General features: G+C 40.0%; 2 protein-coding genes across 2 annotated transcripts in view; one reads left to right on the top strand and one right to left on the bottom strand.

Moving 5' to 3' along the window:
- Window positions 1–12,137, top strand: part of rgs17 (regulator of G protein signaling 17) — a 385,251-nt gene that overhangs the window by 122,410 nt on the left and 250,704 nt on the right. The window lies entirely within an intron of this gene.
- Window positions 2,434–11,714, bottom strand: il22ra2 (interleukin 22 receptor, alpha 2). The gene is made up of 6 exons (XM_084076870.1): window positions 8,978–11,714; window positions 7,616–7,736; window positions 6,905–7,089; window positions 5,635–5,777; window positions 4,747–4,897; window positions 2,434–3,597 (listed from the first exon to the last, which is right to left on the bottom strand). The coding sequence occupies exons 1-5, from the start codon at window positions 9,039–9,041 to the stop codon at window positions 4,748–4,750; spliced, it is 663 nt and encodes a 220-aa protein (XP_083932996.1). The 5' UTR covers window positions 9,042–11,714; the 3' UTR covers window positions 2,434–3,597; window position 4,747.

Below are 12,137 nucleotides of genomic sequence, written 5' to 3'. Positions count from 1 at the left end.
ACCTATCTCTTTGCCAAAAATAGCCGATCTACAAGTTCACAATGTCAGTTTGTAGATCTGCTATTTTTGGCTAAAGTTCACCTCAGAAAAGGGATGCTAGGGTTCAAGGGGTTAAGGTATAAAAAATCATATCACACAAAGATTTGGCGGACCCCCTGTAGTAACTCCTAGGGGTCCCGGACCCCCTGTTGAAGAGCCCTGTCTTATACTATACTATATATACTAACAAGCTAACTCCTTTTTGCATCAACTCCTCCAAGGAACAGGCCATGTGATGTAGTTGGCAGTGCTTCATTGAAGAAAAGGTGACATTAAAAACAAACAATTAGACAAATAATCATACATTGATGATTATAATGAAGTGCACATTAGCATTCACACTGACTTACATTTCAACAGTAAAGTCACATCAGACAATGAGCATGATCTGTCAGTTTTACACACAGTAATACAAGTTATCCTTGCCTGGGCTTACCTCTGTGCTGGAGGCTGATGACAGGGGAACAGGTTCTCCTGAGAGAAATGAGCTGCAATGGAGAGATGAGTGAATGACATGGTCCAAGGAGTCTCAGATTTACTAAAGCAGTTAAACCGTGCAGCTAGCTACAGATAACGACCGCCAACTACAGATAAACACATATTTGAAATTATTATACATTATGAAATTATGATATATTATACATTTGAAAATGGCTGATCTACAAGCTTGTTGATCAGCTATTTTCAACAAATCAGACCCTTAAACTAAGCTAAACACTCTAAGGAGCATGATAGTGATCAGTGAGTATATTTATGAATCATTACATTTGTCTAACATGGACTGTTGTTAGCTTTAAGCACAAGCTGCAGACAGCCCAGTACACAATTATACAATGCCATATCGATCTAAAAACTAATCCACTGTATTCACCAACTCACCAGGTTATTTGAGCATAAAATCGTTTGCTTTACCATCGTTATAAACTGCCTCAGAGAGCCTTTAAACCCTTATTTAAATAGACGGTGCTAACGCGCTTTTAAAAATGCTATTAAAAATAGCATGGTCCTCCCTTGATCAAAGCTGACCAAAAAAAAAATCAGGCTCAATTTCTGTGGGAAATAAACCTGTATGCTGCTGCTGCTGCTAATGCTGTGTGACCACTGTAGCATAATGGCCTATGCTGTCACAGTCAGTGAGACAGATACAAATCCAGGTCTTAATGTCATCAAAAACATATAAAACATAAAATCGAAATGTTATTGGGGTCTAACCGGCACCAAGAGACAGTCATTATTTTCTTGCTGTGCCTATAATTAATTTAGTGGCATATCAGAGTAGCATAGAGTTTCAGCCTCCATGTAAACAACAATGACCACCGTTGAGGAGCTCAGAGTGCAGGGAGGGGGCGGGTAAACATCACATTGATTGGCTGGGGAAAGGGGTGAGGCTCGGGTTTTCATTGGCTAACGGGCAAATGAGACGAGGGGAAGATTTCATTGGCTAGAAATGCGGAAGGAAAACGAGGGGGAGATTTCATTGGCTAGAAATGCGGGAGGAAAATGAAGGGAAAAGAAGGGTGATTTTTTGGGGTTGGCTGGAAAATGAATGAAATTGAAGGCGGGAGCTCTGTGAATGGTCAGATAATGAAGCGCCCTTACAGTCCACCAAGGGCTGGGTAGAGCTAAAGCTGGGGAACATTGGAGCAGCTGCCTTACAAGCACAAGTAACACTTTCAACTCCCACCCTCTCCAGGGTCAAAAACTTTATGTTTGAAATCCGAACGTTTATGTAGATGAATGAACGGGTCAAAAATGGAGAAAGTGCAAACACGAGGTTGAAGTTCATCCATGACGTTGGGTTGCCTCCATGCTCCTCGCCTTACATACTGTAGACCAAAAATAAAGATTCACCAGGACCAAGACTTTGGATTATGAAGCCACACCTTTACTCTAGCGCCACCAGGCCTTTCACACAGTAATCATTTTGAAGGTCATATTTAACGTTGAAGAGTGAGGTGGCAGGTGAAAAGATGAAAATCCACAGTAAACACCTCTCCCACTGACAGAATGACTGAATCTATTAGAAACACCAAATCAAAGATATGATTGTTATTGACTAACTACCCATAAATAACATAATGTAAAGCAGGCTAAAATAATTATGTCAGCAAGGCAGGGATGTTAGCTGGTATCATTATTATTATTATTACAAGGATTATTATTATTATTACAAGGAATGTCCCAATGCCTGTATGTCCCAGCCGCCCCGCCCCCAGCCTAGCCATAGCACAAAACAGCAGATCGACAAAAAACGCCAAGACTCCGATATTTAGGTTATTGTTTAGGTTAGCTGTTGGAACATTTTTAATCTGCACTCACATTTACTCTTTCATTGAAGTCAAAAAAAAAAAGAGAAAGGAAAAAGCTTAGAATCATATCATTTAATGTCCCACAACTCAAGTTCTTTGAAGTGGCTTTCATTCGTTTTTTTAGTCTTACAAAACATTGATTCCGCTTTTTTCCATTGAAAAGTTTGGCAAATCACTGCTTCAATTACCGACTAATCAATTGGTAGAAATATCTAGTAGCAGTGTGGAACAGTTAGTATAGTGTAAGGAGACTTTACATCATACAAATACCCCAGTCATAACCAATTTGTTTACGGGAATGTAATAGTGACTTTTCATTTATGTAGAAAACACATTGTGTTGGCTACATTTATCTGCATAACAGAGGCAGGCACATAAAAGTGGCTAATGTGCATAATAATTTAAGAGTCATGAATGTTTGTAACGGAGAATCCATTTAAAACACAGATTAGACGAGTCTGTGCATTAAAAACACAGTTCAGTTCAGTGTGCCGTGGCACAGGCTTAGTAAGCTCAAAGAACAAAGAAAACAAATTGAAAAGTAGCCTACATTACAGTACAATCAAAACAAAATGTGTTTTAGAGTGAGAATGTGTTTTTCAAAAAGAATGGATGGGGTTTGCAAATGGTGTCAAACTAGAAAGTACCTAACTTGTTTAGGGTTTTGCCAAAACAGCGATTAATTAAACAAAGGGGTTTTGGTCACCGAGCAATTGGTTAAGAGAATGGGGTTGTGTTTTAGCTTAGCAATTCAGAAAAAACGTAAGACTGTACTGTTGAATGACTAAATATCCACTTCCACTGCCCAAAAGTACGCTACAATTTTGTACATTTTGTAAAAGTCTGTAGTGGCAGCCATTCCATGGAGCAGCACAATTTTCCTGACTGATCGATTATAAACCTGTGTGCTGAAGAGAAAAAATATGAAACAAAGGGTGCAAAATATGAAACAGTAGTACAGTACAAGGGCTAAATCATTCAAGTTTCTGTCAGTATTGCATAAACAGTATTGCTACATGGATCATACAATGTGTTGTTTGTGGTGCTTCGGAGTCCTAAAGTGCATGGTTTGTGTCGGCCGGGATGTCAGCAGTATAACGAGGTAACGATGGATGTTTTCCAAGCGGAGAGGTAAGGAGGATGAGTAGATAGACAGACGGAGTCCAAAACCAGTCCCTTCCAGTCATTCATAGTATCATGTTGAGATTTCTCTGTTCAGACCCAACCCCCTGGAGCCACGATACATCCTCTACGGGATAAAAGAGGAGCGAAAATAGATATGGAGGACAATGGAGAGAGACAGAAGACAGGGAGAAAGAAGGAGAAGGTTATTACATTGCCCAAAGGCAACAGTATTCCGGAAATGTATTTGTGTATGCACGGTTTCACAAATTTGTCACTAATCAAAAATACATAAATTAATACAGCTAAAAGGTGGTAGTAAGAGGGGGGGGGTATACGTTGTAGATGTACTCCTCATAGGTAAAAACTACACTGTTTAGATTATTCCTTCATTCCATCTTGCTACATCTCTCTCTGGTGATTGTTAGGTGACAGCTGATACTTCTCATACTGTAAACCTTTGTTCCGGTTCGGGAGTTTTACCTTCCACCCTCTTAGTGATAATGTCCAAATGGTAACTGCACACACACACACACACACACACACACACACACACACATACACACACACACACACACACACACACACACACACACACACATTCTACTTTTGGCATTTTCTATGTTTTTCCAAATCTCAGGTGTCCCTTCGTCAGATGCTAAAACACTATGTCATGCAAGTTTTACTTCAGGGAGACACCGGAGCCACATGTGTCTGCATGCTGCATGCATGTGTGCTGCTGACATGCATGTATGCATGCATGAGTCTGAAGCAAAGTTATTATAGTTATGTTATATTATATAAAATAACTATAATATATACAATATTATAAAATGAACGAAAAAAAAAAAAAACGAAAACATTTTTGAAGTAAATACAAATGCTGCTTTACAAAAACGGAAACTGTATTATGTGTTTACAAAACAAACTAAATTAACAATCTTTAGCCACTTTTAACTATGAATAATAGGCATAAAACTAATAAAAACGTAACTAAAAATGAATGAATATGAAATGAAATGAAAAGCAATAAGTCAAAACAAAATAAAAATGAATGACAACTACAAAAGTATAACGACCTTGGTCTGCAAGTATATGAATCTGTCTGCATGTGTGTGTCAGTCTTTCTATACAGTAATATTCAAAAATAGCAGATATACAAGCTCACAGAGTGCCACGCTATGAGCTTGAGATCTGCTGTTTTTTTGAAAAATTGTGAAAATTTAATAGCTAGCGTTTCCAGATTGGATGGGTTAATGTACTGAATGCACTGTACCTCAGAGTGTAGTGGCACATCCCAGAGAGCTGCGAGCGCTGGTCCTGCCCTGAAGAGGGATGAAGATCTGGGCTTGGATGCAGTACTCCGTGTTGGGCATCAGGTCATAGAGAGACAGGTGTTTGCGACAACACTCTATCTCATGCACGTCCTGGAAAACACGACAGGGGGGGAAGAAGGAGTGGAGAGGAGGGGGAAGTGGTGAGGGATAAAAAACACAGCAGGGATAAGTGTGGGAACGAGGGCAGAGAAAGAGTACCACAGTGTGGTTCAAACACTTTTACATATCAAGGACCCCCAAATTAAAATGTATTTGGCCGCAGACTCCCCATCTGAAAATATTTTGTGCTAGGGACCTCCGAACAAGATTTGCTGTTGAAATGTTCAATTTCGATAAATAAAAATAAATAGCAGATCTACAAGCTCACAACGCTTCACGATGTGATATGAGCTTGTAGATCGGCTATTTTCAAATAGTCGATGTATAAAAAGGTTAAACTAGTTATACCAGTTATACCAGTGAAATGCTAAAGCAGTTGCTGACATTATTCACATGCTTATTATACCACCTGCACCACTCAGTGCAGATAATGATTGTTGCTCTACAAATGTGCTTCAAGGGGCCCTGCAGTCCTAATTAGCTTTTGTTTTATTTTAGTTATAATAGCAGTAGAAGTGGTGGTAGTGCTGTAATAGTGACATTTATGTATTCATCTCTCTTATGGATGTTAACTACTGGGAAACCAGTAACAAGATAAAGAACCCCTGTGTGTGTCTGTGTGTGTGTGTGTGTGTGTGTGTGTGTGTGTGTGTGTGTGTGTGTGTGTGTGTGTGTGTGTGTGTGTGTGTGTGTGTGTGTGTGTGTGTGTGTGTGTGTGTCATCAGCACCTCGTCTCCAGTGGCGTGTATGACGTAGATCTTATAGCACAGTTTCTTGTGCATCTTGTGAGCGAGAGCGCGGGGGGGCTTCACACGGACCACAATGCCTTGCGCTGTCACATTTAGCCGCAGTGTGGGCGGGCTGATTTTGGCTGTCAAATGTAAACAAATACAACTATATAAACAAATACAACTTCACAAAACCATTCTGTGTACCCATAAACCCTCCTTTTTTATCTTTTTGATTTTTTTATTTTCACAGGACAAATCCCTCCCCCCTCCTCACATATAGACCATATACATAAAGGACAACACAGATAAACCATAACAAACAATCAGAAATAAAATAAGATAAAATAAAGAAAAAAAGAACAACAAGAACAGACAAATCTACTGTATACATATTAAGTAGCTTCAAGAAATACTAGACCTAGGCTGAGATCAATCAATCAATCAATCACTGTAGATACCAACCTATATCTCTGATACAGGTCGTTTCCATATAATCCAAATAAGGTTGCCAAATCTTTAAAAAAAAAAAAGTCAAACCCATTTCTCAGAAGCCATGTCACTCATTCAGGCTACTGAGTAAAATCCTCAGTGTTAATTTATCCATTTGTAACTATGAAAGTGTACAAATGTAACCAAATGGACCCTCTCTGAGTTAAATTATCACTGAGGATTTGACTATGTAGCCACCATGTGAGGTTATAGAGTTTGAATAACGGGGGGTAGTCACAAAACGCATATTTTAATGAACTATATGTTAAAAGGGGAAGTGTCAGTGGTGCCCTACGGCAGTCTTTCAGATCCCACTTGCTTACCGTTACAGACATATTGCATATAGATTTCATAACACAACCCAGTTATTGTTCAGTTTCTAACATGCCATTCTACAGGGTTGCACTGGTAGCTGACCAAATACGGCATCATTTGACCACAGACTCAATCGTTTCCGTTTCCTGTCTCTCTGCGCCTGTCCAAGAAAACAATCCAAGAGAACAACAACCGTATATTCTAGTGTCGTCTTCAATATCCCACACTGTCAGGGATGAGTCCTGTTCTTCTTATTTATGTTAACCCATTCAATTCGGTAACGCATCTGTGTCATTTCTTTGGCTATTCAAAAATAGCAGATATACAAGCTTATCGTGAAAATGTGTGCAAATCTTTGAATAGTTAGATCCATTTGGGTAAAGTACCAAGTAACATCCTGAGTTACAAATTTGATAAATGAACACTTGAGTGTGCGGTGGAGCAAAGGGAAAAGAAAACTCACTCTCCCAGCGAGGGCTGAACCTGGGGGAGAGCGCCCATGCTGATTGGCTGGCAGGCGGCGAGGAGGAAGCATGGACCCTGGCGTAGTACCACTCCCTGGGGTCAGAGGTCACGGCGCTCAGGTCACACTGGGTGGCGTTGATCCCCTGGCAGGCTGCCGCGTCAAGCCACTGTGGCTCACCATAGCTGGAGAGGACAGGAGGAAAAGCTGCATTAAAACATGGTCGCTGTTGGGTGGAAACCTTGTATGTCCAAAACCGTGGGACAACCGTTCTTACTTAATTCAATTCTGAGCTTTTTTGAGAAGATATTCCACGTGTTTTGCAAGACATCAATCCAGATCTAGATATTTAAATTAATCTCTTCTATTCAGAGTACGAAGTCATTGTTATTTGGGGTCTAAATAAGATTATTATTCTTTGTCCACATTAACCACAATTTTAAAGGTTATGTAACGATTTCTGCATCAAATTAAAGTTTTTCTGTAGGTTTTGCAGGGCAAGGTAACATGACTACATTTCACTCACTCTCTACTTGTTGATGTTGCGTGTGTGCGTGCTTGTTGACTGTATCATATGTATGTGTGTTGCATGTGTACGGGTGACTTGTGTGTTGCATGTGTACGGGTGACTTTGTGTGTTGCATGTGTACGGGTGACATTGTGTGTTGCATGTGTACTGGTATGTGTTGCATGTGTTTTATCCACACTCACATCTTCCACTGCACATTGTAGCGCAGTGTGGTGGCGTTGGAGGTTGAGTTCCAGTGCAGAACATTCCTGTAGTCCACAGACTCAAACTTCACTTTGGTTGGCGGAGTCAGAAACACTGGAACTGAAGAAATGATAGATTCATATAGACAGGTTTTTCAGCCCTGACCTAGGGCTGTGCCAGCTCTCCCCAGGAGAACTAGACCATTTGCAAAAGGTTTGTAATACCTCACTATTCCAAGGTTTAATAAAACTAACAAAATAACTCAAACTAAATTAAAACGTGTTGTGAGCTTGTAGATGGTTATTAACGTTTTGAATCTCACCCCTGACAAATACCCCATAATACAATACTGAATCTATAACTAATAAAAAAACTAAAACTAAGCTTTAAAAAAAATAAAAAAATAAACAAAACTATCAAACCCACTTCAAAAACAAATTAAACTGAACTGAAATTGAAACCAAAAAATAAATAAAAATAAGAACTAATGAAAAATGTCAAACTATAATAACCTTGTATTAAATAATTCAATTTAAAAAAATCACACAGGCTATCCACAAGTTTCCTAAGGCGTTGTGGGCATCACTTCCTGACGATTTGATCCAATGAAATCCAATGAAATCCAATGAAATCCAATGACATCGAGAGGAAGTGATGCCCACAACGCCCTAGGAAACTTGTGGATAGAGAGACAGACAGGCTACAACAGAGAGACATCAATCTGCATAACGACAATTGTGCTAGACACTGAGTTAGTGTTTCCCAATGTATTTACAAATGTTTAAGTACTCTGTTCATGCAACATGATGGTACTGTATAAAGTAATGCACAAGGAATAGTTATGTGACAGTGCACGTCAAAAACCTAAGTAGACTTGGGGTTGGATGACATTATTAACCACCAAAAAAATAAATAAATCCTCAAGCAGGATTTATGTTTAGTCTTTCATGCATAATGTGATGCAACATTAAAATAACATGTAACAAGGCGCTTTTATTCTTTGAATAAATGTAGGGTAGCCAATTCTTTTTACTACCTCTTTTATCCCGATTTAGTTGTCAATTAACCCTCCCCACATTTCTCTGTCGCCACTGTTGTTGGACCCTACTGGCTGAGGAGACCCCACTGGGAGGACATAGCGCCCCCGTCCTAGTCTTCCCATTCATCATTCCTCGCTGAAAGACACCACCCTATCAGAGTATGTGCAGCAACAAATATCGCCCTCCCAACCCGACTTCCCTCCCCTGAACACGGCCAGATGTGTTCGTATAGACGCTCGGCCAAGCCGGATGCACCGCGGTGGATTCGAACCCCAAGACTCTGTAGTGGTAACAACATACATTAAATACATCAAATGTTACCTTGCGCTGTGAGACAGATAGAGAGGATCTCCAGCAGTATGACCAGAAACAGCAGACCAGTCATGTTGGCGATTTTGTCCGTCTTTGGAGTGCTTCAGACAGTCAGACCCCAGGGCAGTGTACTTCACTGATTTGAACATACCTTTACCAATCGCTTTTATGTACACCACTGACTTCCTCTTCTCATTTCCATGAGCAATCGATGATGCACGCTGGACATATATGGTATCTGACTGGAAACAGCAATGATACTTTTGATATTTGATTTTACATAGTCATTGCTGTTGACTGAAATTATTTATTAGGAATAACCCCTCGAGATGCAGCATCTCGTTTTCGAGGGGGTCCTACAGACAGCAGTGCAATATACTGTAAACACACAATACAAAACATTTAACCAAAAAAAAAAAAACATCAACCAAACCAAAGCACAACACATAAGACAGCTCAAAATCAGGGTATTAAACTCTAAGCAAGCTGTGACATGGCGGATTAGTACATTTTTGTAAGAGTTCATTGACTGTTTAGATTAGGGTATGGCAAGAAAACTGACACATGTACAATAATGAAAAGAAATATAGAAGTATAGTATATATTTCATGTTGTTTGCGAAGCCAAGCTACAAACCTATGTAATTTTGCATGGCCATATAATAGTCAATATTGCATACACATGTTTTCTGACCTATCGTTCCACTTAGGAATGTTTTCTGGACACGAGAAAGTTATTCAAGTGAACGTCTTTGCATATCTTTTTTCCCAATTAGCAAATGGGAGGAATTAATCAAATCATATTTGATTTTGAGTGGAAATGAGAAAAGAAATGAACCTGCTATTCCTTGTTTGAATAGAGAATAGTTTCCCAAAAGCCATTGCTTTGTAAAAAGATTGTAATACTCTTTCACAAGAATTGTTAGTTAAATATACATTTTCAATGTTCTGTATGCATGTACATGGTGGATTAAAAAATAAATTGACATCACCGTAACATTCTAAGCAGTGGCCTCCACCAGTCATAATGAATTATAGTAAACTGCACTCATAACAGACAGGGAACGGCAACAGGCAGTTACATAAGTTATGGGCGGCAAGTTAGTTATTTGTTTGCAATTTGTGTGTGTGTGTGTGTGTGTGTGTGTGTGTGTGTGTAGGTGTGTGTGTATTTTGGGGGGGGCTGGCTGGTTCTGATTGAAAGGGGTGTAAAACAAACCCTGACCTTTAGTGTACTTCTTTTCTTTAACTTCCATGTTTCCACCACATCCGTCTGTATGTCAGTCAGTGCAGTGAACCATAGTAGCACAGTGCAGTATGGAGAGCAGTGACCAAGTGTGGATTCTTTTTCTGCTTCCTGCATTCAGCCTGTAATTGCTTAGACACCGTATCAGTATTCGGACCAATGTCAAAATTCTGCCAGATATGTCACACCAATATTATGCTGCAGTGCAATGGACGGGTATTGATGGAAGAAGTGTTCTAGTCAAAATAGGCCTAAATGTTTCACTGATATAGGCCTAACTGTGCTCATCTCTTTCTGTGAATAATACGAACACTTTGAAACGGGAGTAATAAACACAAGTAGCCTTCTGAAAGCAGTGTTTGAATGTTTGTTTGATTTTGACTGCAGAGAACAAAATATTTACATGGGTTCTACATAAACCCAACCCAAACCAACTTAGTGCTCTTGCAGCCCTCCACCACCCCTTTCCTTATAATTATTCTGTTTTTTCTTTCTCTATGCATATCCATACCTCCCTCATTCTTTTCAATAAACGTGTAATCTTGACAATATGGTTTTCTGCCTAGTAAAGTTTATTACTTTGTACTAAAGTACAAGTAATAATATTCTAATCTAAAGTACAAAAGGATTTATGATCATTTGAAATTGCCTGTTTGTGCAATGCATCATGGCTAAGGTCCTGTAAACAAGTACTACCTAAAACTATTCCTGCAGCTATGTTAACATTTTAACTGGACTTTTATGACATGGCTCTGTAATAGATGAGACATCTAGAAACGGGTCTTATCTCAGATTCTGTCTATCTGTGACTGTCTGTCTGTCTGTCGGATTGTACGGGCCTAGTCACGCAAACCACTGGACCTATCAGCACCAAATCTATTGTGCACACTGCCAATTTTCTCACAATGTGTGAGAAAATTTCACAAATCCATGAAGCCGACGGTTAAGGTTGGCCAATCAGGGAAGCCGATGCATACTATCTCCTGAACACACTTCAGACCTTTGGCCTCTCTCTCGGGTCCGCTGGCCGACACATACAGATATTATTCATGATTTTTTTGGTTCATGCCATTCGGCTCTGCACACCTCTGGGTTATATGAGACACACACACACTCCAAGTTTGAGACCAAATGGTCGGATGCTGTCAGGGACAAATCTTGTGTGACACACGGACACACACCGAGATTCCATAAATTATAGAATAGATAATGGAAGTGAATGGCGGCTGGATCGGTCTGAAAGCTTGTCCAAATATGGCGTCAGACTGGTCAAATGAGTCAGAGAGCCACACGTTATCAGACCGTATCTCGTTCTTTTTGTTTTGTTTTATGATCTCAATCGCACACATTCAGATGGGATTTTGCCAATTGGTTGGTTGTTAGAGGCGAAAGCTTTCCCACTCTCACTCTCATGTCACACAGAAAAGAGGACGGAACTGTAAAGGGGAAACACAAATATCCATGTGTGCATGTACACACACACACACACACACACACACACACACACTTTAGAGGAACTACTGGGATAGCCTCAAATGTCATGGAACACACCCACTCACCCACCCACACACGCACGCAGGCCCTTCCCTTCCAGAATAACACTAGTAGTATTAAATGTTTGTCACTCTAATTACTCATCATCCTCCAACTGAAATACGTACTTCTCTTCTTTAATACAGTAGGTAAGATTTCATTGAAAAAGAAAAGCTGACTGGAACATGCACGCACGCATGCACACACACACACACACACTCACACGCACACCTCAAGAAATTCTACAGTCGTTTGTTACTGAAATGTGGACTATACCTACTGTATAGACGGGTTTCCTGTTAGTAAACATGAGAGGATATGACCGCGCAGAGGAGGGGGAAGCCTATAGAGGGCGCCATTACCCGCAGCAGCTCTGGTCAAATGTCCATTC

The sequence above is a fragment of the Gymnoscopelus microlampas genome, assembly GCF_963454915.1.
Source record: "Gymnoscopelus microlampas genome assembly, chromosome: 13".
NCBI classification, from domain to species: Eukaryota; Metazoa; Chordata; class Actinopteri; order Myctophiformes; family Myctophidae; genus Gymnoscopelus; species Gymnoscopelus microlampas.
The sequence above is the reverse complement of the archived record's forward strand: the minus strand, read 5'-3'. Positions and strand labels throughout refer to the sequence as shown.

Excerpts from the sequence above, each read along its gene's own strand:
- il22ra2 (XM_084076870.1), bottom strand. The coding sequence starts at position 9,041 with ATGACTGGTCTGCTGTTTCTGGTCATACTGCTGGAGATCCTCTCTATC. Across the intron at positions 5,778-6,904 it reads GTTCAGCCCTCGCTGGGAGA|CCAAAATCAGCCCGCCCACA; the intron begins GTGAGTTTTCTT and ends TACATTTGACAG. Across the intron at positions 4,898-5,634 it reads TACACGCCACTGGAGACGAG|GACGTGCATGAGATAGAGTG; the intron begins GTGCTGATGACA and ends CGTGTTTTCCAG.